We start from the raw sequence: 24771 nt of genomic DNA on the forward strand, positions 1-24771 counted from the left end.
ATCAGCAGGAAATACACAATAGAGTGGGTTAGCAAAAATAACCTTAAATGTTTAGTCTAATCTTAATCGTTTTTTTGTTCATTTACGGCGTTTCAGTCGTTGTTGAGAACTTGTTGAAAACATACAAGAATAGAGGATAAAAAAGGACAGAGCTTTTCTCATGTACCTTGCCTGATCATGCATAATCTCTTGATGTATTTTCTTTTGTAATCTTTTTTTATTTTCTATTGATTATTTTTTTTTTATATTGGAAATGGTTAACTAACTTATAGAGAAGAATCCCACCAGTGGTGATGTAATACGATGTGGTGGATATAAATAATAGTTTAAGATCCAGATTTATATTTCGGATATGGTCATTGTCTTATTGGTCTGTGAATTAGCGGATCAAAGGGTTCCTAAAAGTGTAGAATGTTGAACTTAGTATTAAAAAAAAAAAAGAAAAGAAAAGAAAAGAAGATGGCGTACGAGATGATGTTTAAGTCACGTGAATTTGCACAAGTTTTGGCAATTTGAAAATAATTAGAGCAAACAATTCCACACTTGATTAATATTGGCAAGAGGCACACACTATAAATTATGAAACCAAAAGTGATTTCAAATACGACTAGTCTAGTTAGATGGGATTTGTCGGTAAGGCGGTAGAGTCAACTGTTGTAATAGATTCAAGTAGGTGGTCCTCTCATCAAACACGATGGGCAATTTATCTAAAAGCCACAATAATAACTGTAATTTACACAAATTTTGCAGTAATTAAAGGAGTTGCAGAAATAAAGACTTGCAGTAATAAGAGTCAAAGAAATCAAGACTTGCAGTAATAAAAGACTCGCAGCAATTTCGTCGTTCCGCAACTCTTGTATATTAGAAAATCCTTGTAGATCATTCAATTACGTATAGTGTATTGCAGGAGATACTATATTGTGGTCAACTAACCTAACTAATTTAAGCACTTGTGATATTTCATTTTGAAAAACAGTAAAACTAGCTTCCAGGGCAACATAAATAAAAACCAGTCACGTGTAGTTTTGTATCACGTGCCCATCACGTGTGTTTTTTAAATGTAATTTTTGTCAGCCTTGTTTTCTACAAATATCATACCATTACATATTAAAAACCATTAATCCCTTCATGTATAGTGAAACAGAATATTGAATGTCAATCAAGGAGTGTACGCCGGGGGCGGGTCGTATTTATCAACATCGGGTCGATTCACTGGTGGACGACGTAAAGCACTTCTTGGTATATTGGCATTACTCACCGTTGGCGCTTGCGCTTGTGATGATGCCAGCACTGGTGTCAGCATTGGTGTTTTTACTGGTTTTCTTGCTGGTTTTCTTGCTGGTACTGTTGGTGCCACCGGCTTTCCCTTTTTCAGCGTATTTCCATTTCTACTTCGATTATATGAAACATTTCTATCTTCCATTCCACCAGGCAGTATATAATTCTGCCCCGTGTTGAAACGATGAGCTCTTTGTGCATTTTCTTCTTGTTGTTGCTGTGCAAGTTTTTTCAATTTCTTCTTTTTATGATGCTTTTCAGTAGCAACTATTCCAACTCCAAGTGCAACTGCTGCGAGAAACATATTGTCCCTGTAAAAATGACTTGTCTAGAAGAAGAAAAAAGAGGGTATAAGAGATGAGGCAATGAGATATAAGAGATGAGGCAATGGGTTATAAGAGATGGGGGATGGCTTTTATACCATCAAGCAATATGTAAACATGCAAAAAAAAGAAAAGATGCAAAGTTACACAAAAGGAAGTATTCTGTAATTTAAAAATTTCCTTAAAACTGCGAAAACAAAGGAGGCGAAGTTTGACAAAGTTATTTGGATGTGGGGCACACTATCGAGCGGCACTATCGAGAGACAATATCGAGCAGAGCGAGATAGTGGAGCACAGTAACCGCTACAGAAACTAAAAGATAAGAATTATTGAAGTTGCACTGCAGATGCCCCCCCTCATCAAGCTCGCCCAAAGACACTATCGAGCAGAGCGAGATCTGCTCGATAGTGTCGATAAAGTCAGTGGCAGCTAGTGTGCTCTACTATCTCGCTCTGCTCGATAGTGTCGATAGTGTCGATAATGTCGTTATCGAATAGTGTACGAGTTCTTTGTATTTTATCTTTCCTCTCTCTATATACACGTATACTTCTATTCCTCCTTCACTTCGTACTCAACTTCCTCCTTTGCATCTAGTGTGTCGGTGGCAGTTAGTGCTCCACTATCTCGCTTTGCTCGATAGTGTCCTTTGCATCTAGTGTGTCGGTGGCAGTTAGTGCTCCACTATCTCGCTTTGCTCGACAGTGTCGGGTTTAACCCTTTTTGAACCACCAACTTTTTTATCCTTGGTCAACTCTTCAATTTTAGCTTTTGCCAACTCAATGCTCTCTGGTAATCCCTTAATCTTAATAACCAGACTCTCTTCATCTTTCCTTGGAATATTAAGTCCCACCTTATATTCTCGCTCAATCTCAGAACGGATTGAACCACCAGGACCAATAATGAAACGATGTTTCTCCTTTGCAAGCTCCAATTCCTCAACTACTGTAGCCTTCTTTTCCTCGACGATTTTTTCCACGGCAGCAACAATCTTGTCAACTATCGTTTTATCACCTTGAGAAACAACCTCATCGCTTCCTGAGCCTTCATTTGGGATAGTTAACAATCTATTATACTTGTTTCTGGGTAAATTATCACCACCAGCTTGTGAAATGATTTGTTTCATAATAGACCCATAGGGACCAACTAAATCACGATGATACTGGGGTTCAACTTTGATGGTACGGGTAGTAAAATTCTCAATTTCATCAATAATTTCTTGTATTTTGGAAACAGACTCTTTTAATCCAGATTTGGAACCGGTTAACTCAAGCTCTACATATCCATCCTTTTCCTCGTGGTTATCTTTGTCATCACGTTTGAACTTATACTCTACACCTGTACCATCAGCAATGTCTTTGATCGTACCACCGGATTTACCGATAACTCTAGAAATGGCCTTGGAAGGAATCTTCAAAGTTTGCTTGAACCCATTCTCTTTTTCAAATTGGTATAATTCTTGAAGCTCTTCGCTAGCCTTGGCTACTCCTTTCGATGGTCCCTTAATAGTAACTTCATCTTTCGATTTAGGTGCATCAGAGAAAGTCGTCGATAATGGGGCATCTGGAGATGGGAATCTGATCCTAACATTATATTTATCTTGTAAACGATTAATGTAAATCCCTTGAGCACCAATAATTCTTCTATGGTATTGGTTTTCAACTTTCAACCTCACAAGAGTTTCATCAGCCCATTTCTTTGTCGTGGAAAGGATTCTAAGCTTAGCTTCTTCAACATTCTTTTTAACTCCCCTTATTGTCACTTCCACTTGCTTACCTTCATCTCTTTTATTACTATTACTATTGTTATTATTACTAGTACCATTTTCAACTAATGGTACATCAATTTTGACTCCAAATTCGTCTCTAAGCGAGTTCAAAAAACTTCCGTTCTTACCAATTAATCGAGACACAACTTGCGAGGGAATTGAAATGGTGGTAAAATATCCATCGGGATATTCTTTAGCCTCGGCTAAAACGGCTTCGATTTCCTTTTTAATAACAGCTACTGATGTATTAATACCATGGATCCGGATTACATTTTCACCAAATTCAACAGCAGCGGTATTTGGCTCAACTGAAGCTAAAATAGACTTCAATGTAGTTCCTTTTGGACCAGAAACAGCTTGTAAATCATTCAGAGTAACTCCCAAGGACTCAGTAGTTAATCTCGTGGCTAGTTGCCTCAATTCATCCAAAGCTGAGTCTACCTTGTTGAATGCTTCCAACGTTGAATTAGAGTCAGCAACATCATCATCAACATCAAAATCTTCCGCTTCTTCTTCTTCTTCTGCTTGTTTATCTTGCGATTTGAACAATGTAATGATATTGCCCAATACGACATAATCTACTCCTTCAGTCTTGGCCAACTCCTTGATTTTTTCGTCAATTTTTCTAAAGAAAAATTCATCAATGTCATCAATCGTTTTTGTTTGATCAGGTGTGATTTTATTAACTTGGTTGACAATGGCCTTTTTAGCAGCTTTTATGTTATTTTCACCTCCCTTCGATACAATCTCAATTGGAATGTAGCTCTGTGATTGTGGCTGTGATTGCAAGACTTTTGCTGATGGAACATTGATGGTCACATCATTTGAAAGACCAATTTGTTTAAAAGCACCTGTTTTGTTTAATAAAACAGCTACAGCTTTAACATGTTTCAAATTACCCTTGTGAGCTTTTGACATATCCAAAATTTCAACCTTATATTGAGAAGTAACCTTCCTTGCTTCTTCTTGAGCTTGTTTGATATTCTCCTTCTCACCAACAAATTTAACATTTTGTTCATCTTCTTTTGGCAATTGTATCAAAACATTACACTTTTCCAAAACGTCATCAATTGGTAAAAACTGATGTTTGGTTTTAGGTATGGGCACCTCTTCAACAGTTATTTCATTATTCAATTTCTCCAAAGCTGCTTTGATATCGGATTTAGCCTCAAGGACGGATTCACGATCACCAACAATGACAATTGAATTTCTACTTGACTTGTAGTCTGGTATGGAAAAATCCAAATCGGGATATTTCTCAACGATTGATTTCAATTCTGCATTAGCAAAAGGCTTGACGATATCATTCAAAGCAACTTTTGAAGACAAATTTTTAGTTTCCTCCTTAACAATAGCCAAGATTTGATTCTTGGCACGTTTAGAGCCTTCAATATCACCATCAATTGTGATTTGAACAGTTTTGGAGAAAATGTCATCGTCATCATCTTTCTCGTTATCGTCAGCTTCGGCATTGCCATTGCCATTGCCATTGCCATTACCGGATTCATTTTCATTATTGACCTCTTCTTCGTCACCAATTTCAATCTTAACTTCATTAACCAGAATAATGGGCTTCAAGTTTTTACCACCTTGGCCAATGATTCTAGATCTCAACTTAGCAGGAACCAAAAATTTAATCTTGACAGGTTTAGTTAATTTTTTTATCACTAATCTCTTTGCCAATTTCACTTCTTCGGGTTTACCAGTGATTAAAAAGGTTCTCTTTTTAGTGTGTTGCGAGTTAGTACACTCAATACTTGTTTTAGTTTCTTGCATTACAAAAGTCAAAATCTTGATAAATTCAGGGCGTGTTACATTCAATTGGTCTTCGATATCCAAGGAGAATGCTTCTTGAATAGTTGAGGTTTTGGCCTTGTGCGCGTATCCATTACCGTTGGTCTTTGACGCAGCAGTGGTCGAGGTGGTCGATTTCAAAACGGGAGTTGATGATATAGGAGGTGCTTTCATTTTGGGTCCCCAAGTTGCTGGCGATTGAGCTTTTGGAGAAGAACACAAAGTGTTTGTTCCCAAAGCAGGAAAAGCAGATTTATCGGTAATTGAAGGTGTGGAAGTTCTCGATTTCTCTGTAGAAGCAGCCATATCGTTATTTCCATCCTCTTCTTGGCGTTGTTGTTGCTGTTGCTGTTGTTCTAACTCATGACGGCTAACGAGCGCAGCGACGATTTCAGCTGGTGAAGGCATCTTCTTTCAAAAAAAAAAAAAACAATGCTTGGAAAAAGGGCAAGGGGGAGGGGGGAAACGAAACAAAAAAAAATAAAGAATATTGAAAAACCGTGGGCAGTGTGAAAGGTATGACTGGATGAAGGGGGTCGTGTCACGGGTTGCTGTTTGCTAAACAAGTTTCCGTTGGTTATTCTGGTTAGCTTTCAATTAAAAGTAAAGTGATTTTGAAAAATTTCAAAAACGAAAAACGAAAAAATTGAAAACCGAGAAAAAAAAAAAATTTTGAAAACCGAGGGGAGAGAAAAAAAAAAAAAGAAAGGGACCAATTCCGGACATAAAGTAAGGTTAATTACGGACAATCGAGTCCCCCCCTCACCCCCGAATTCTCTCTTTGAGTTTTACTGGAAGCAGTAAAGAGAAAAAGGTTTGCCTATTGTAAATGGAAGGGGAAGAGGAGGAGGAGGAAGAGGAGGAGGAGGAATAGTAAAAGAATAAGGGTAATAGTAGTAGTAGTGAGAGTAATAATAGTAACAGTAACAATAATAGTAATAGTAAGAAATAGTTACTAAAAATAATAAACTCTAAAATAGATTAATATAATGACGATAGTGATAGTGATAGTAAGAGAAAGAGAAAGAGGAATAGTATAGTAAGAGTAACAGTAATAGTAAGAGTAAGAGCAAGAGTATTAATAAAGAAACAGTAATAGTAACAATAAGAGTAACAGTAATAGTAACAATAAGAGTAATAGTAATAGTAACAATAAGAGTAATAGTAAGAGTAAGAGTAACAGTAATAGTAATAGTACCAATTGTAGCGCGCAAATTCAAATGTTTATTGTACAGGGTGAGTTTTCAAGTCAAGTATTATTTATACACTATCGAGCAAAGCGAGATAGTGTTGGATAGTGTTGGATAGGTGGAATTACGGATGGGTGTAGAAATGGTAGTGTTGGTAGTCAATGTACTCTATGCTTGTTGTGATAGCTTGTTGTGATAGCTTGTTGTGATAGCTTGTTGTGATTCGAGCAACACTATCGAGCAACACTATCGAGCAAAGCGAGATAGTGTTGTAACAAGCTACAAAGTTTAGCTATCCAACACTATCGAGCAAAGCGAGATAGTGTTGTAACAAGCTACCACCTACACTGACTAGCTGCCACCTGCACTTTGTAGCTGCCACCTACACTTTGTAGCTTGTTACAACACTATCTCGCTCTGCTCGATAGTGTTGTTCGATAGTGTTGTTCGTGTTGTTCGATACTAACAGAGGAAGGAAAATTATATTCATAAAATTCATCATCGTAAAATTCGTTACTAAAACATATTGACAAAACTATAATAATATGAAGGAAGGAGTGGTTATATTGTAATGATGCAAAGGTGGAAGGGTGGTTATACACTAGTGTGCTCCACTATCAAACACTGACTAGCTGCCACCTACACTGACTACCTAAACTTTGTAGCTTGTTACAACACTATCGAGCAAAGCGAGATAGTGTTGGATAGTGTTGGATAGCTAAACTTTGTAGCTTGTTACAACACTATCGAGCAAAGCGAGATAGTGTTGGATAGTGTTGGATAGCTAAACTTTGTAGCTTGTTACAACACTATCGAGCAAAGCGAGATAGTGTTGGATAGTGTTGGATAGCTAAACTTTGTAGCTTGTTACAACACTATCTCGCTTTGCTCGATAGTGGAGCGATAGTGTTGGATAGCGTTGGATATCATATCCCCACCAATCCGTCCTGGTGAATTAGAAATGTCCTTGTTGCGCATATTTTATTGTTATGCTTTGACAAGTTTTCTTGATGAGGAAATTTTTTATCAAAGATGGTGACATAATCGCTAAACACCAGATAGCTTATAAATACGTCGTTTCTATTCTTAAAAGTTCTGACATCTTTTACAAAACTGTCACTATTACTGATTGTGACCAATTTGCCATTCCATTTATCAAACGAGTTTAAATCGGGTATGCAATTGGAAATATATTGTTTTTCCACAGTGTTGAAAATATGCTCGTTTGATTTGAACTGGAAATTCTTAATTGTAATGGTATCTAAAGTTTTGGTTCCAATGGTTGTGTCTGAAAAAGTGGTTGATGCAATTGAACTTCTTCGTTGAGATTCATTGTCAAATATCGAGCTATTTTCACCGTCTGATAATACTAATCCAGTATTGCTACTAACAGTACTGCTGCTATCATCTTTGCTGGTCATCAACAGATGACTTGTAAACATTGCAACTTGTTCGTTTTCGTCTATTGTATCTGTTTGAATATTGCTTCCATCTCGACCAAAACTTGCCGCAGCTGCTGTTGCTGCTAAAAGCGCATTGTTTCGACTACTATATCGACTCGGAATAGATTTCAATCTAGTTATTGTTCTAGATTCTAATGGTATACTCAAATCTCTGCCAATCATCAAGTTTCTAAACCAACTAATCATTGCATGAAACGACCAAAACTGCAAAAGAATCTGTTTATATTCTATTCTCAACCTTAGCGTGTTTTTATACTTTACAAGTGACGAAACGTTTTGCAAGGCAAATGAAGCTGATTGGTCTTCTTTATACATTGCCGAAATAAGCTGGTTCAACGAAGGTGCCTCGCCAACTTGTAAATGCGATAATGAATAGCTGTGGATCAACAATCCTTTATACTTGTTAAATGTAGCATATTGCTCATCAGTACCATCACTTGTGACTGCCGGCTCGAAAAGTAGTTTGTTATCCTTTAATTGGTGATAATAGTCCTTTATATGGGACATGATCTTTTCAGTCTTTTGTGATTTAATCTTTTCTTTTAATTTTTGAAATTTCGACTCTTTAAAGATGGATTTGGAGGTATCAAAGTCACATCCACCGTATGCATCTCCTGAAAATACATCATTTTCCATGTTATCTATGCCACTGCCGCTGCCACTGCCGCTGCCACTGCCATCCATATAACTGTTGTTGGCAAAATTGAATTTGGCCTTGTTATTATTATTATTCTTCTTTTTATACTCGGTATTAATATCAATTGTTAGTTGATTTAGACTATTGATCTCAAAATATAGGTTAACAATTAAATCATGTAACTGTTTGTTTGCTTTTAGACTATAGATTTTCAACTGAGTCGAGTTCATATAGAGAATTACCGGTTTCCATGATCTTTTACCATTGTTATAATGATAGGGGGTCAAAAACTCTGTTTTGAGTAGTGCTAAACCTTGGAAATTTATAGAAGGCTCGTAAAGAGGGAGCTTTTCACAAGGAATGGAATATGGTGGTAGTAGTGGTGGTGGTGGTGGTGATGATTGACTCATGCTTAGAGATGACTCAACTGAGATGCTAAAAACAAAAGGAGGGGGTTCAAAGATACGTAGAGCATCGACTTTGCAAGTCTGTTTTACAATATTTACTATAGATTTGTCCCGGAATGTGCCAACCTCTTATATACCATCTCACAGCGGCTCTCTGACTTACTTCTCGTGGTTACTAAAACGCAAACGCAAACGCAAAAGAAAAAGAAAAAGAAAAAAAAAAAAGACGCCAACTTTTGGAGTTGGGATTCCTGCTGGTTATTTGATACATGCAATATTATGACATTACACATTTTTTCACGCATGCAACATTCACTCCTCTTGTTGTTCTTTGGATATTAATCTCGTAACAGAAAAAAAATATATATATACAAAAAAAATAATAAAATAGAGAACAAAAGCATAAGACCAATTTTAGATATAGACATGGATTTGGGGGTAGTACTATTTTTTAGCAAGAAGGTGGTAATGACGGTAATAACGGTGGTAATGGCCAAATTTTATCGGTCCGAAAGTGACTAGCAAATATGGACAAACATAAGGGGTTAAAAAATTTGATTGCAAAGTTAAGCCAAGGTTATTGGTAAGAGGTTAAGCCAACAGTTAGGCCAATAGTTAGGCCAACAGTTAAGCCAAGGTTTAGGCTAAGCCAAGTCTAGTTTAATTTTATTCTACAACTGAAAAAGTGACTAAAACGAGACTGCTACGCTTTTCCCTTATTAACTGCGGTTTTAACACTGCTTTTTTTAACACTACAATTTTCTCTTATTAACTGCGGTTTTTAATACCGCTATATTTGTTTCTCTACTTGGCCAACTGCTTACGTTTTTCGGGTTTTACCAAGATATGTTTCAAAAGTAACAAAATAAAAAAAAAAAAAAAGAAAAAAAGGAGGACAAATACTAGTCAATTAAGATTAATATGTTCTATGGTTTCAGTGAAAATGCTCTGGTTTCAGTAAAAATGCTCTAGTTTCATTAAATATACTCTAGTTTCAGTAAATATACGTGATGCCTAGCTTTGTGTGTATGCGAGTTTATGTGAGTTTATGTGAGTCTCTACGATTCAATTAAAAGTCTTGTTTGAAAATGTTTCATTAGATTGCTGTCAGAATAAGCTTTTGATGCTTGTATAGTTTTGTAAATACCAGTTTGCCCTTTATGAGACCTTGTCCCTTTAAGTGGCTCTTTCTAGTATGAGAGCTTTTCGCTAGGGTTACCACATTGGTGAATTGTTATTGACAAAATTTCAAGGGTCATGCATTTCGTATTATCGCTAATGTACATTCAAAGAAAGAACTCACTTTCGGGTTTAATTACACACGGATAAATTTATCCCGAGAATGTTGCAGCAGATATCATAAGGTAATGATCATAAAGTATATCATAATGTAATGATCATAAAGTATATCATAAAGTAATGATCATAATGTAATGATCATGATTTATCGAGTGACACTATCGAGCAGAGCGAGATAGTGGATCATACTGACTAGCTTGCTACAACACTTGGTAGACACTATCTCGCTATGCTCGATAGTGGTGAGCGATATATCCGAGATACAAAAATTATTTCCCCCACACAATTTTTTTTCTTCTGCACAGTGATTTTTCCGCTATGAGATGTAACTTCAGTTAACTCTCAACATTTATCAATTATACTATTTTTATACCATTCACACATTGCACTTTTTCTCTTTGTTGCTTTCAAACAAGGGTCACCAAATATACACCACCTTGACTGAAATATGAGACCCTTTGTGTTCAAGTGCAACATTTATGTAATATGACAGTAACAAAAAGAAGAAACAAGGGAGAAAAACAATCAACTCTACATGATCTTTTTTGTGTTATTAGTAATAGATGCATTATCATTGGTTGGTGAATCGAGCAACACTGACTAGCTTGTTACCACACTATCGAGCAGAGCGAGATAGTAGAGCACACTGACTAGCTTGTTACAACACTGACTAGCTTGTTACCACACTGACTAGCTTGTTACAACACTGACTAGCTTGTTACTACACTGACTAGCTTGTTACAACACTGACTAGCTGCCACCTAAACTTTGTAGCTTGTTACTACATTATCTTGCTCTGCTCGATAGTGTATACTCTAAAGAGAAATAGTAGTAGGCAGAGCCACTACTGTTCGCTAGTAGAGAGGTGCAAAATAGTATGGCACATGGTAGCACACGCCAAATCCACTTGGTAAGGCAATTTGAGACCCCTCGATATTCTCCCTTGTCGATGAAAATGGACCATTTGAAACCTTAAATTTTACATTCATCAACTCACTATCGAGGAACGAGATAGTGAGTGATGGAGTCTACTAGGTGACTACAATGCGTTGGAAAGTGTGCTCCACTATCAAGCAAAGCGAGATAGTGTTGTAACAAGCTAGTAAGTGTTGCTCGATAGTGTTGCAACAAGCTAGTAAGTGTTGCTCCACTATCTCGCTATGCTCGATAGTGTCTCTCGCTCTGCTTGATAGTGTTTCTCGTAGAAAGTCTGAACTTAAATTGTTAATCTTTATGTCGCATGTTAAAATGTTTAGACTAGACTCGTTTCACTCGTCTAGTCGAAAGAGAAGGAGATTTTCTTATAACAGTTACAAGGGTATAGAAACACAAGTATTGATGTTCTATGTTTATCAATATCCCTGACAATTTTGTAGCATGTTGAGAAAAGTACCTATTAGGTAAAACAAAACTCCATTAAGAAAACTCAAATATAAAAAGCTTAAAATTGAAATTAAAGAGACGGAACATGTTTATTCTCGAAATGTAGTCGATATTAAATAATAGTTAATAGTAGTCGATATTAATTAATAGTTAATAGTAGTCGATATCAATTAATAGTAGTCGATATCAATTAATAGTAGTCGATAATAGTTGTCGATAATAATTAATAGGGTGTTATTAATTAGTAGTTGTCATTATTAATATTGATGAAATGTGGAGTAGAGGGAGTCAAATGCGAAAGGGAATATCGGCTATTTTCAAACACGAGAAAATAAACCTAAGCGAAATTACAGTAATTACACGTTGCTCTAATAAATGCTACCACCGCCACAGATCCCTATCTGGTGGTGGTGTTAGTATCACCTATCCCCTTATTTTGTAAATCCCCGAGGCTCGAGCCTCGAGTAAAAACTACTTGATAGAGTAAGGATTTTAGCAACGGTTGTTAAATAAAAAAAAGCTATCGGAGTTTTATTACTGTATACGATTTATTAGCCTCTAAAAAGAAACGACATAAAAGTTAGTCAACAATTGTTTAGTTGGGTCAGTCAGACAGACATTTCTTTAATTCAGATGACCCCAGGAAATTATCTCATATTATAAAAAAAAGATAAGGTCGTGTCGGTTGGTCAATGTCTTACTATGCACGACACTTTTTAAAAATACAAAAAAAAATTACCCCAGATCTCGGAAGAGTAAGTAATAACTGCCGACACTGAAACTGACACTATCGAGCAGAACGATATAGTGGAGCAACCCTTTGTAGGAGCAACCCTTTGTAGGAGCAACCCTTTGTAGGAGCAACCCTTTGTAGGAGCAACCCTTTGTAGGAGCAACCCTTTGTAGGAGCAACACTTTATAGCTTGGTCTTTTGACGGGAAAATGACACTATTGAGCAGAGCGAGATAATAGAGCAACATTTTGTAACACAGACGGAAGTGTAAGTAATAACTGTAATTGGAAAAAACGCCCTTTGAAGCAGACAGACAAAACTTTTTTTTTAGACAAACTACAGTAATGACACTATTGAGCAGACCGAGGCGACACTATCGAGCAGCACTTTGTAGGAGCAGCACTTTGTAGGAGCAGCACTTTGTAGGAGCAGCACTTTGTAGGAGCAACACTTTGTAGGAGCAACACTTTGCAGCTTGTTACAACACTATCTCGCTCTGCTCGATAGTGTCACTATCCTTAGTCAATAATGTCTCTATTTTAAAGTAGCGCTTTATACAAGGCACGACACGTAACAAGCAAAGATTTCAAAAGTATGGTTTCTTATATTGTAGTTTTACCAATAGACCAATAGCTTACTTTACCAATAACATACTTTATCAATAGCTTACTTTTATCAAGCTTTTTAGTTTAAAAAAATAGATATACATGTCAAAGTATCTCACCGACAATACTGTTACCCAACAAAAAGCAATGCAAGACACAGAAAAAACGAAAAGGGAAAGATATCAAGTATAGGTTAGTTTTATACTTGTCTCTAATGTATCTAAATAGGACTTGCCGATTACTAATTATTTCAATAAATTGGATTCAGCGGTTAGTGATGCAATAAAGGGATTCAACTGTGATGAAATCACTTTTGCATCTATTTGAAATAGAGATATCATAAACCAATAAAAAATTGATTAGATATATGATATTACGTCATACTAAAACCAAAAAAATTTCTTGCTCTCGATAGTGGAGCATTACTAGCTGCAATCGACATTAATTAGTCTCCATCTTATTACTATAATGTTTATGAATTTAAGTTGAGTTTAAAAGTAATTGCATAAAAGAATACTCTTGGGATAACACTATCGAGCGGAGCGAGATAGTGTCGTAATAAACTCTTGGGATGTCAGAGCGAAATGACACTAGCTCGCTCTGCTCGATAGTGTTGTAATAAACTCTTGGGATGTCAGAGCGAAATGACACTAGCTCGCTCTGCTCGATAGTGTTGTAATAAACTCTTGGGATGTCAGAGCGAAATGACACTAGCTCGCTCTGCTCGATAGTGTTGTAACAAGGTCTCGGGATATCAGAGCGAAATGACACTATCTCGCTCTGGTCGATAGTGATAAATGAAACAGGAGCAGATTACTTGAATGATAAAATGTATATATCATATATTAACATTATCTACACTACATTGCTTAATCTCCCTTGCATCTTTTAATTCCCTTTACTTTAATATCCTATACAACCTTTACAGCCTTTAATCTTTACAACCTTTACATCTATTGATTCCCTTGCAATCTTTTAGTACCTCTACTTTAATATCCTTAAACTTATTATCCTTTAATCTTTTGTACATCTTTGTTTTCTCTATTTCTCTTATTTCCCTTTTTATTTCCCTTTACATCTTTTTAGTATTTTCCCTTAATCTTTCTAGTGACTCCCTTTTTCTTTTTGGTAACTCCTTTTATCTTTTTGGTAACTCCTTTTATCTTTTTGGTAATTTCTCCGTATCATTTCACTGTATACTTCTCTATTCTATCATTTCACTGTATACTTCTCTATTCTATCATTTCACTGTATACTTCTTTATTATATCATTTCTCCGTTGTTGTCTATCATTTCTCCGTTGTTGTCTATCATTTCTCCGTTGTTGTCTATCATTTAGCTCTGCTCGATAGTGTCCTTTGCAATTTCAATTCAATTCATTTTTATGGCAAAAGTATTAGTCTCTGAATAACAAAGGGACAGAGACTGACCTCATCTTAGCTCATAATAGAATCTCTATAGGAAACTATATTACTGTAATATAACCTCTACCTCGAAAACTTTACTACAAAATAAGCTCTACCTCGAAAACTCTATTACTACAAAACAACCAAAACACTAAAACTCTATTACTACACCAAGACAACCCCTACCACCAAAACTAGGCTAAACAATTAAACCCGTCAGTACTGCTCCGCTATGGAGCAAAGCAAGCTAGTGGATAGTAGAATCATGATGTTCCACTATCTCGCTTTGCTCGATAGTGGATTCATGCACATTAGTTTAAATACAATCTTTAATTTTGTCACCAAATAAAATGCACAGACACATAGCTTCAGACACATAATTTTAGACACAAATTTTAGACACAAATTTTAGACACAAATTTTAGACACAAATTTATTTCCCCGACACAAACTAATTTTCCCCCCGACACAAACTTTTCAGACACAAAAATTTTAAAGAAAAAAAATTGAAAAACGAAAATTCCAACCAGAAATTCAAAACTCCCAATTACGATTGCATCGTTAGGTTGTTGAAAAGCCATCGTTTTGCCCTTTATTTAAAGGAAACAAGAGTTTGTTGGCTTTAAGTTATAAGGAAGTGATACTTGCTTTATCAAATTTACTGTTTTTTTGCCACTTTTTGCCCACTTTTTAGTCCCACTTTTTTGGTCCCACTTTTTTTGGTCCCACTTTTTTTGGTCAGCTGTTATTGTTAAACATGGACATGCGTATGTCGGTGTCTCTTTCGTCGCCTTCAACCGGGCATCCTTCATTACCGCCGCCACCTTTGCCGCTATCTGCTTCTAATTCCATTCTGCAGGAAATGAACTTGGGCTTGAATATCGCCCCCGGCTCGCAGCCCATACCAAAGAAGTCTCAGCAAATTAGAACCGATAAACCAAGACCCCATGTATGTGGTGTTTGCACTCGTGCTTTTGCCAGGTTGGAACATTTGAAACGTCATGAAAGAGCTCATACTAATGAAAAACCGTATCAATGTGCAGCGTGCGGTAGATGCTTTGCTAGGAGAGATTTGGTGTTACGACATCAACAGAAACTACACACAAACTTGCCAAACATCATGAGACGTGGCTCCTCAAAGGATTTGGATATTAATGAACATATAAATGTACTATTCAATAACACAGATGCAAATGCTCCGTTACCCGATGGCGGAGACCTCACCTTGTTGGATTCAGAACCAAATGACAACAATAATAACAATAATAACAACAATAACAACAATAACAATAACAACATTGACTTTAAACCAACTTTTCGAACAACATTGTTCGATAACAACGATAATAACGACAATGACGATGAGAATCTCATGAGTAACGAAAGCAATAAAAATATAAGTACCCTGCCGCAAGCGCTGATTGGTGCTTCCCCAATAACAACTATAGGAGGAAACTCACCAAAGCCAAGTATCACTTTACACAGTAGCAGCAAGAAAAATAGCATTTCCTTTAATCCTCCAATAGTAACATCAATGTCGAGACAAAATTCAGTTGTAACTGGTTGCGTGTCAAAAAGGTCTTCTTCTGCTGTGAAACAAGAACTTTCTCCGAGTTCAGACGTACCAAGTCGTAAACGGTCAATGAAAGCAGTGGTTAATAATAATGGGGGTTGCATACCATCCCATTTGGCTAACAACAATCATAGACATGCCTCTTACTCGGCAGCTTCCGGATTGTCATACACAACAAACAAGGATGCAAAGTTGATTCAGGAAACTACCGTTGACTTGACAGATTCTGCACCTACACATGTCGAATTTGGTACACCACCCTTGGGCCCACACAGCGAAGAGTATCACAAGATCTTGGGAATGTCAGAATTGATGGACTGGGGTAATATCGACAATTTGGACTTGAATGACGAAGAGAATAGACTTGCTTTGAGACAAAAATCACTCAAAAATTTACATGATTTCTTTACAGAGGGTTTGGATCATAAACCGGTACATACGCATATGCAACATGCTAATCCAATGCAACATCCTAATGCAATATTTGGAATATATGGACAGACATCGTTACGAATGCCTGATGATCATGGTAAATCGTTGGAGAAAACACACGTGTCAATTAATGAAACTCAAAATTTGTCACGACCGGTTTCAATTCCACAACGGCTGCAACAGCAACAGCAACAGCAACAGCTCCTGCCCCAATCTAATCAAGACTCGGTCTCATCTGTTGGAAGTATTAATCCACAACATTTGAGCAATAAAGGTAGCGAAAACTCAAGTATTGGAAAACGGCCTAGGTCAGTAATGGAAAACGAGTCACAACCTCAGGCTGTTCCCCCAACAGGCTTGGATAATGAATGGATTCAAGATTTAGTTCACCCACAATTTGATCTCACTGGGAATTATAGTGTAACTACTAGTTTTGATGACTTAAAAGGGTATTTTAATGCCACTTCTAAGCAGCAACTTGAAGACAAGGGAAGCATACCCAAAAGACAAGCTCAAGACTTTATGCAACAATTACTTGGTGGAGAAGATGGTGCAGGAGCTGCTGCTATTGAAAATATAGATTATTCAGTGGAATTTCCCGCAAACTTTTATTCGCATGAGTCAAGTTTATTCACACTGGAACTTCGAGATAAAATGGTAAGTACTGCAGGTATCAATAGCTTGGATTTTCCTTCATTGGAGAATCTCAAGTACTATGTTCAATTGTACGAGTATGGTTTCAACAAGTATTTTTCATTTATCCATTTTCCAACATTAAAAAAGGCTGGTCCAAATTTTGATAATGTTCCATTATTATTGGCCATTGCAGCAATCGGGTCCCTATATGCATACAATAACCACGATGCATTGATTTTGTTCAACTTGTCCAAATACCATATTCAGATTTTTTTTGAAAAAGAGTTGACTGGAGACTTTATTCAGTTCAAAAAAGTACCCTTGATGGCGCATCAGTGCCTTGTTTTACACATTATGATATCCCTTTTCTTCAATGAACCGAACATGATTGATGTGACGTCAAGACAAATCAGATCAATGATTGGATTGATCAAATCGACTCATTTTAACGAACCATTGGAACAAGTATTGATTCCGCCACCGCCAATGACACATGACGCCACTGCAACTACTACTACTACTTCTACTACTACTTCTACCAATACTACTACCAGTATCGAGGAGAATAAGCAGATTATTCAAGACAATTTTGATTACTTCATAATGGCTCAATCAAGGATCCGTACCTTACATATATTCTACCTTTTACAAATGTTTAGATCTACTTTAACTGGCGATCCTGCATTATTCAGCTCGTCACTTTTAAGATCCGGGTCCTATTGCCCTAATGACGCTTTATGGTGGAGCACAGATGCTAGTAGTTGGTATGCTAATGTTTGTAAGCTATATCCTTCAAACTGGTCAATCGCTAAAGTTCGCAATGGGATAAGAGTAGAAAATTTGATCAATTTTGTAAATAACCCTCATGTCATAACACCTGCAATACCATCAGAAGATATGTTGACCTTATTATTGCATCTTCATGAACAAATTACCAATGCATTAAGTCTTGAACCATTTAGTGCTATTAAATGGAATTTAGAAAAAAGGAAGAAATTTGATCAATTAATTAATAATTGGGAGATTTTGTTTGTAAAAAATTTTGGAAGTTTGAATATAAATCTACAGAATCGAAATGGATTAAATTTCAAACCAGAGATGAAATTGATCATCCCTCTCTGGTGTTTGTTGAAAATCAAGTTGACAATAAATTTCAATCCTATTATGTCATTTATGTTGCAAAAGGATTACGATTCAATGAATAAAGAGTTAGACTTGATGGATTATAAAGAGTCTAATTACAATGTATTAAGCAAGTCGTTATCATACAGTTGTCAAATATTGGACTTGTGGGTTCATACTTCGGAAACAATCAGTTACGATCTCAAGAAAACGGCAGTACGTACGCCTGTGATACTAAGTTGCGCCATGTTTATCAGTATGATTATTGTTGCTACTTATCTTGATTATTTGGAACAGCAGTGTAGACGCAGAGATGTATCGAATCAAGAGTTGTTTGATTGGTTTCAGTGTCATGAATTATTAAACAATGTTGGTAAAGTATTGAGCATTAGTGTTCAATCAGTATATCTGGATGTATTAACCAAGAATATCAAGGATGATACTTGTTCTTCTTTATTTGATGAAAGTCAAGCATTTAGAATAGCTCAACTTAGTGAAAAACGAGAAATTGTCGATGATAACTTATCAAGAAATATGGATATTGAGGTGAATAGAAATAAGGTTCTTGGGCTTAATCAAGAAATCAGGGATGAAATAATCAAGAGCAAATTATCCAAAAAAGCATTTTACATGGGAATTAGGATCTTGGCTGATGCTCCTGTTTGGCCAGCATCTATGGGATTTGCAGAGGCTTTGCAAATCAGAGCTACTTATATATCCCAAAGAAGGCAAGCTTATTGATCAAACAACCTCAACCAACCAAACCTCCTTTCTGTCTCCCCCACTTTCCATCTTTTTGCATAGAGTATTTTCCTGTTTTTCCTTTTATTTAAATATAACGATGTATTATATCATAAGCAGTGAAAGCCACAGCTATACACACATCTCTAAGAACTTTAGTTTTATATCTACAGTCTCTTTTGAAGCTTTAATAAAAACCTTGCACTTTTAAATAATCAACAATTTCATCAACAATCACCTTCAAATCTGAATTTTTCAATTCAAATTCACCATTAGATACATTGCCAGGTTCGCTACTAACCAATAATACGTTTCCACGACCAACGAAATCAATAATGCTTTCTGGATCTTTATCTGTGGTTAATATAACACCAGCACCGGATTTGACTAATTCATTAATTATAAAAGCATCATATTTATTGGATGCATCATCAATCTTTGTGATTCTACGCTCACCTCCAAATTGATTCAATGTTGATTGTAATGCAAAACTCAAATATTGACCCAACTTCAGTTCATTTTCGATTACAATAACAAATCCTTGTTTGGATCTAGGTGGATTAGTTTCACGTAAAATCTTAACTACTTCAGGGTATGAAAACCATTCTGGGATTTCTTCTCCTGTTTTCAATTTATTTCTCAATTCAGTTCCTGAAATGTTTGCAGTCTTGACTGTTTTCAAGTCAATGGTGTCGATTGGGGCATACCTATCTTCATCGGGTAAATAAGTAACCATTCTAAAGGGCACAATCTTTATTTCCAATTCATCTTCATATTGCTTTAATAAATCTTGTGCATCATAAGCACCATAGAAATCAACTCCTTGAGAGTTCTTTCCAGGACCAGCATGATCTCTTCCAACTATGAAATGATCAACACCATAATTTGTTCTAATTAATGCATGCCACACCGCTTCTCTATCACCGCCCATTCTCATGGCTAATGGTAATAATGATAATGATGCCAACCCTTGAGGGAATTTCTTTAAAATTTGTTTATATACTTTGACTCGAGTATGGTGATCAATATCACCAGGTTTGGTTAATCCAACAACTGGGTGGATTAAGATATGAGCATTTGATCCTATATCGGAAGCAGCCCTAATTGTCAACTCACGGTGTGCTCTATGCATGGGATTTCTAGTTTGGAAAGCAACGATATTCTGGTTTGCCCATCCTGAACTTTCAAATTCTTTTCTTAATTCAGTTGGTGTTTTCCTTGACTCTATATAGTCATAATGTTTTGGATAATTAATACCCTGTAATGACCCCCCAATATATACATCACCAGCAATCTCTGAGAGATACTTGTTAGCTGGATGTTCGGGATCTCCTCTAAAAACTAATTTAGCCTCTCTAGCTTTATCTGGTTTGTAAATTGATTCCACAGTTATAATAGCCAACGGAGTCTCATCTCTCAAATCAAGTAAAGTGATTCTATCTCCAACTTTGTACTTTTGAGCTTCTTCTTGCGAGACATCCAAAGTTATGGGTATTGGCCATAACAATCCTTTGTCATTATGAGGAGATTTTACCGATGATAACCTCATATTTTCAACCACACTTTTATAATCATTTTCATTTAAAAACCCAGTCAATGGAGAAAACCCCCCGTTTAGAATCAACTCCAAATCACACAACTGTCTTGGTGTCAAAGTTAATTGGGGCAACGATTGTGATTCTTGTAATAACTGAGATTTCTTTGCGGCATCTCTGATTATCAAATCGTTAAGTACACCACCATGAGGTTTTGGAATAGGCATAGTGAAACAGCAAACAGCAAACAGCAAACAGCAACAAAGCAACAGCAGGAAAGCAAGAAAAAAAAAGGGAAAAGAGGGAAACCAGCAGCTAGATATATCTCCTCCAGTTGGGGAAAGAAAAACAAGTTGGACAAGTTATATATAATGTTCCTTTCAACAATGCAAAAGACTTGATAGCCCCTTGTTGAATTATAAAAGTTGCAAAAAACGATTGCCAATTGAGAGAAGCGGTTTTGCGTCATGTTTCAATGGAACCATTGCACGTGACCTACATCATGATTTCACGTGACAACTAGTAATCATGACTATCGAGCATTACTATCGAGCATTACTATCGAGCTTTACTATCGAGCATTACTATCGAGCTTTACTATCGAGCGGAGCTAGATAGTAAGCGAGATAGTGAAGCGAGATAGTAAGCGAGATAGTGAAGCAGCACTTTGTACTATCGAGTGTCAGCGACACTATCGAGCGGAGCGAGATGGTGGAGCTATGCTCTCGCAAACTTGTTACACTATCGAGCGGAGCGAGATAGTGGAACTGCTATGTTCTCGCAAACTTGTTATACTATCGAGCGGAGCGAGATAGTGGAACTGCTATGTTCTCGTATACTTGTCACGTATCATGCTCTCGTCTCGTATTCGGCTACATCTCTCAATGTCACGTGATCAATATTGAACAGAGCGAGATGACACTATCGAGATGACACTATCGAGCAGAGCGAGATAGTGTTGTAAAAAGCTACTGAGTGTTGCTACTGAGTGCTGCTACTGAGTATTACTACTGAGTGCTGCTACTGAGTGTCGCTACTGAGTGTCGCTACTGAGTGCTGCTACTGAGTATACTATTGAGTGTTGCTACTGAGTGTCGCTACTGAGTATTACTACTGAGTGTTGGTATTGAGTGTCGGTACTGAGTGCTGCTACTGAGTATTACTACTGAGTGTTGGTACTGAGTGTTGGTACTGAGTGCTGCTCCTCTATCTCGCTCTGCTCGATAGTGTCGCTCTGCTCGATAGTGTCGCTCTCTTGTTGGTTGACATTTTATTGTATTTCCGAAACCCCTCCTAAACAGGAAATACCTTCATTCTAGAAATATTACACTATTATATCATTACATTATATTACATATACAAAAGATTAATAATAAATCTGTAATCAACTTACAAAAAAAAAACTCTAAATAAAAACTCAACAGAAGAGAAGACTATAGAACTTCACCATGCAAATTGCGCAAAAAAAAAAAAAAAAACCCAATGAGATGCATAAAAAAACCCAATGAGATGCATAAAAAAACCGCAATAGTCTGACCCAGTAAAGTTTAGAAAACCAGTCTAGCTAGCTGCTTTATCTTTTCCAGTGTATTACAGTCTATTCCAGTCTAGCTGCTTCATCTATTCTATTCTAGCTGCTTCATCTATTCTACTCTAGCTGCTTCAACTATTCTAGTCTAGTCTAACTAGCTGCTTTACCTGTGTAAAAAAAAAAAAACCGGTTTCAGCTGGTTTCCTAATTTTCCATTTATAGTTCTGGTTTCATTTTTTTTTTGCTCTACATGAAAATATCTTTTCAACAAAGGGGGATTCTCTCTATTCAAAGTTCCTTTCTTGATTCTCGTGACATTTCTTAATAAACCGTTTTCTAATTTTTAGTTTTTTCAAAGTCCACGAATTCAATTTCAACTTTTTGTCCTTTCTTTTATATACCTTTTTTTTTTCACTTTCTTTTATATACCTTTTCTTTTTTTTTTTTCACTTTCTTCTCAAGTCAATTCTTTGTCAATTGAACTAATAAGGGTCTCATTATCAACAAATTATATACAATGTCTACTGGTGATTCAAAACCATCCGAACCAAAGTATGTCGATTCTCAATTTTTTTTTTTTTTTTTTTAAGTTCTATAGAAACAAGTTCCAAAAACACACGGGTTTGATTGCTAAGATTTTTCATTGTTGATGAAAAATTAGTTTAGTGTTTTGGTATTGCAATTATACATTTGCAAGAGGTTTAAGGACTTTTAACCTGGCGCTATAAGAAACCGTACTATATATACTGCATCGTATCGCTTCGCCCCCCACCCCGCATAACCTACCCTATAACCCTCGGTCATTTCGCCCTATTTTTTTTTTTCTTCATCGCCCCAGCAAGAAGAAAAATGAATTTGGTTCACAAAGTATACTTGAAGAATGATGCCTATAAAAAGATCACCGTTTCACCTCCGGTACTTTTTTTCCCCACTACTCCAATGGCTTTGATGCTTTTATGCTTTTTATTTTTTTCTATTAGAGTGAATCAATGGCATCATCAGTTGCAATTAAAAGACTCTCTGTAATATCGAATCACGTGGTTGTTGAGAAAAATGATACTAACAGTTTTGTTTCTAGAGGTGACTTTGGTTTAATCGGTTTGGCCGTTATGGGTCAGAATTTGATTCTTAATGCTGCTGATCATGGCTACACCGTTGTTTGCTACAACAGAACAACTTCAAAGGTTGATCATTTCTTAGCCAATGAAGCTAAGGGTAAGCCAATTATTGGTGTTCATTCAGTTCAAGCTTTAGTTGAAAATTTGAAAAGACCAAGAAAAATCATGTTGTTGGTCAAAGCCGGTGATGCTGTTGACAACTTTATTAATCAATTGCTTCCTTTCTTGGAAAAGGGCGACATTGTTATTGATGGTGGTAATTCTCATTTCCCAGATTCTAACAGAAGATTTGCTGAATTGAAAGAGAAGGGAATTTTATTCGTTGGTACCGGTGTTTCTGGTGGTGAAGAAGGTGCCAGAACTGGTCCATCATTAATGCCAGGTGGTAACGAAGCTGCATGGCCTGAAATCAAAGGTATTTTCCAAGACATTGCCGCCAAGTCAGATGGGGAACCATGTTGCGACTGGGTTGGCGATGCAGGTGCAGGTCATTACGTCAAGATGGTTCATAATGGTATAGAATATGGTGATATGCAATTGATTTGTGAAGCCTATGATGTTATGAAGAGAGTCGGTAAATTCACAGACAAGGAAATAGCCGATGTTTTCGCAACATGGAATAACGGTGTCTTGGATTCTTTCTTGATTGAAATTACAAGAGACATTTTGAACTTTAATGATCCAACTGATAATACACCAGTTGTTGAGAAAATTTTGGACACTGCTGGACAAAAAGGTACCGGTAAATGGACTGCAGTTAATGCTCTTGATTTGGGTATTCCAGTTACTTTAATCGGTGAAGCTGTCTTCTCGAGATGCCTTTCAGCTTTGAAAGATGAAAGAGTCAAAGCTTCAACAATTTTACAAGGTCCCGAAGTCTCTGGCGAATCACCAGTCAAGGATAAACAAAAATTTGTTGATGATTTGGAACAAGCATTGTATGCGTCAAAGATTATCTCATATGCTCAAGGTTTCATGTTGATGAACCAAGCTGCTAAAGATTATGGTTGGAAATTGAACAATGCCGGTATCGCTTTAATGTGGAGGGGTGGATGTATCATTAGATCAGTGTTTTTGAAAGAAATCACCGCTGCTTACAGAGAAAACCCTCATTTGGACAATTTGTTATTCCACCCATTCTTTAAAGATGCCATTACTAAAGCTCAATCAGGTTGGAGATCGTCTGTTGCTCATGCTATCACCTATGGTGTTCCAACCCCAGCTTTCTCGACCGCTTTGGCCTTTTACGATGGTTTAAGATCAGAAAAACTTCCAGCTAACTTGTTACAAGCTCAAAGAGATTACTTTGGTGCTCACACTTTCCAAGTTGCTAAAGGCAAAGGAACTGAGTTCTTGCCAGAAAACCAATGGGTGCATGTTAACTGGACTGGAAGAGGTGGTAACGTTTCTGCTACAACTTATGATGCTTAAGCATTGTATTTTACAGTTTAAATATACATATACTAGTATACATATGTATGTATGTATGTATGTATATAACGATTCTTTGAATAGAGTAGTTGAAGATTATAATTTTGAGGTAGAACAGTTATTAATATGATTTGACAGAACCGCGCATGCAAGTTTTTTTCTCAATATAGTCCTATGTCCATGCAAGTTGGATTGGTGGGGAGGAGGGAATATGGGGGATGAGAGGAGAGTGGAGTATGGGGGATGGGAGGAGAGTGGAGTATGGGGGATGGGAGGAGAGTGGAATATGGGGGATGAGAGGAGAGTGGAGTATGAGGGATGAGAGGAGAGTGTAGTATGGGGGAGAGTGGGGGTTGGAAGGAGAGTGGG

General features: G+C 36.7%; 6 protein-coding genes across 6 annotated transcripts; 2 read left to right on the forward strand and 4 right to left on the reverse strand. All coding sequences in view use genetic code 12, as the record gives it.

The window, feature by feature from the left end:
- Positions 1-1159: 1159 nt before the first annotated feature.
- KGF56_004272 (uncharacterized protein) lies at positions 1160-1582 on the reverse strand (the record flags this gene model as incomplete). Its single annotated transcript, XM_049325693.1, has 1 exon — positions 1160-1582. One exon carries the CDS (start codon positions 1580-1582, stop codon positions 1160-1162), a length of 423 nt encoding a protein of 140 aa, XP_049178766.1.
- Positions 1583-2271: 689 nt separating this feature from the next.
- On the reverse strand, positions 2272-5568 carry KGF56_004273 (uncharacterized protein; the record flags this gene model as incomplete). The annotated part of the gene is made up of 1 exon (XM_049325695.1): positions 2272-5568. The coding sequence occupies one exon, from the start codon at positions 5566-5568 to the stop codon at positions 2272-2274; it is 3297 nt and encodes a 1098-aa protein (XP_049178767.1).
- Positions 5569-7276: 1708 nt separating this feature from the next.
- On the reverse strand, positions 7277-8860 carry KGF56_004274 (uncharacterized protein; the record flags this gene model as incomplete). Its single annotated transcript, XM_049325696.1, has 1 exon — positions 7277-8860. The coding sequence occupies one exon, from the start codon at positions 8858-8860 to the stop codon at positions 7277-7279; it is 1584 nt and encodes a 527-aa protein (XP_049178768.1).
- A 6186-nt stretch (positions 8861-15046) lies between these two features.
- Positions 15047-18787, forward strand: KGF56_004275 (uncharacterized protein; the record flags this gene model as incomplete). Its single annotated transcript, XM_049325697.1, has 1 exon — positions 15047-18787. The coding sequence occupies one exon, from the start codon at positions 15047-15049 to the stop codon at positions 18785-18787; it is 3741 nt and encodes a 1246-aa protein (XP_049178769.1).
- A 187-nt stretch (positions 18788-18974) lies between these two features.
- Positions 18975-20549, reverse strand: MET3 (sulfate adenylyltransferase; the record flags this gene model as incomplete). Its single annotated transcript, XM_049325698.1, has 1 exon — positions 18975-20549. One exon carries the CDS (start codon positions 20547-20549, stop codon positions 18975-18977), a length of 1575 nt encoding a protein of 524 aa, XP_049178770.1.
- A 1821-nt stretch (positions 20550-22370) lies between these two features.
- GND1 (phosphogluconate dehydrogenase (decarboxylating)) lies at positions 22371-24402 on the forward strand (the record flags this gene model as incomplete). The annotated part of the gene is made up of 2 exons (XM_049325699.1): positions 22371-22405; positions 22932-24402. 2 exons carry the CDS (start codon positions 22371-22373, stop codon positions 24400-24402), a joined length of 1506 nt encoding a protein of 501 aa, XP_049178771.1.
- Positions 24403-24771: the final 369 nt, after the last annotated feature.

Source organism: Candida oxycetoniae, assembly GCF_023343755.2.
Source record: "Candida oxycetoniae strain CBS 10844 chromosome Unknown scaffold16, whole genome shotgun sequence".
Taxonomy (NCBI): domain Eukaryota; kingdom Fungi; phylum Ascomycota; class Pichiomycetes; order Serinales; family Debaryomycetaceae; genus Lodderomyces; species Lodderomyces oxycetoniae.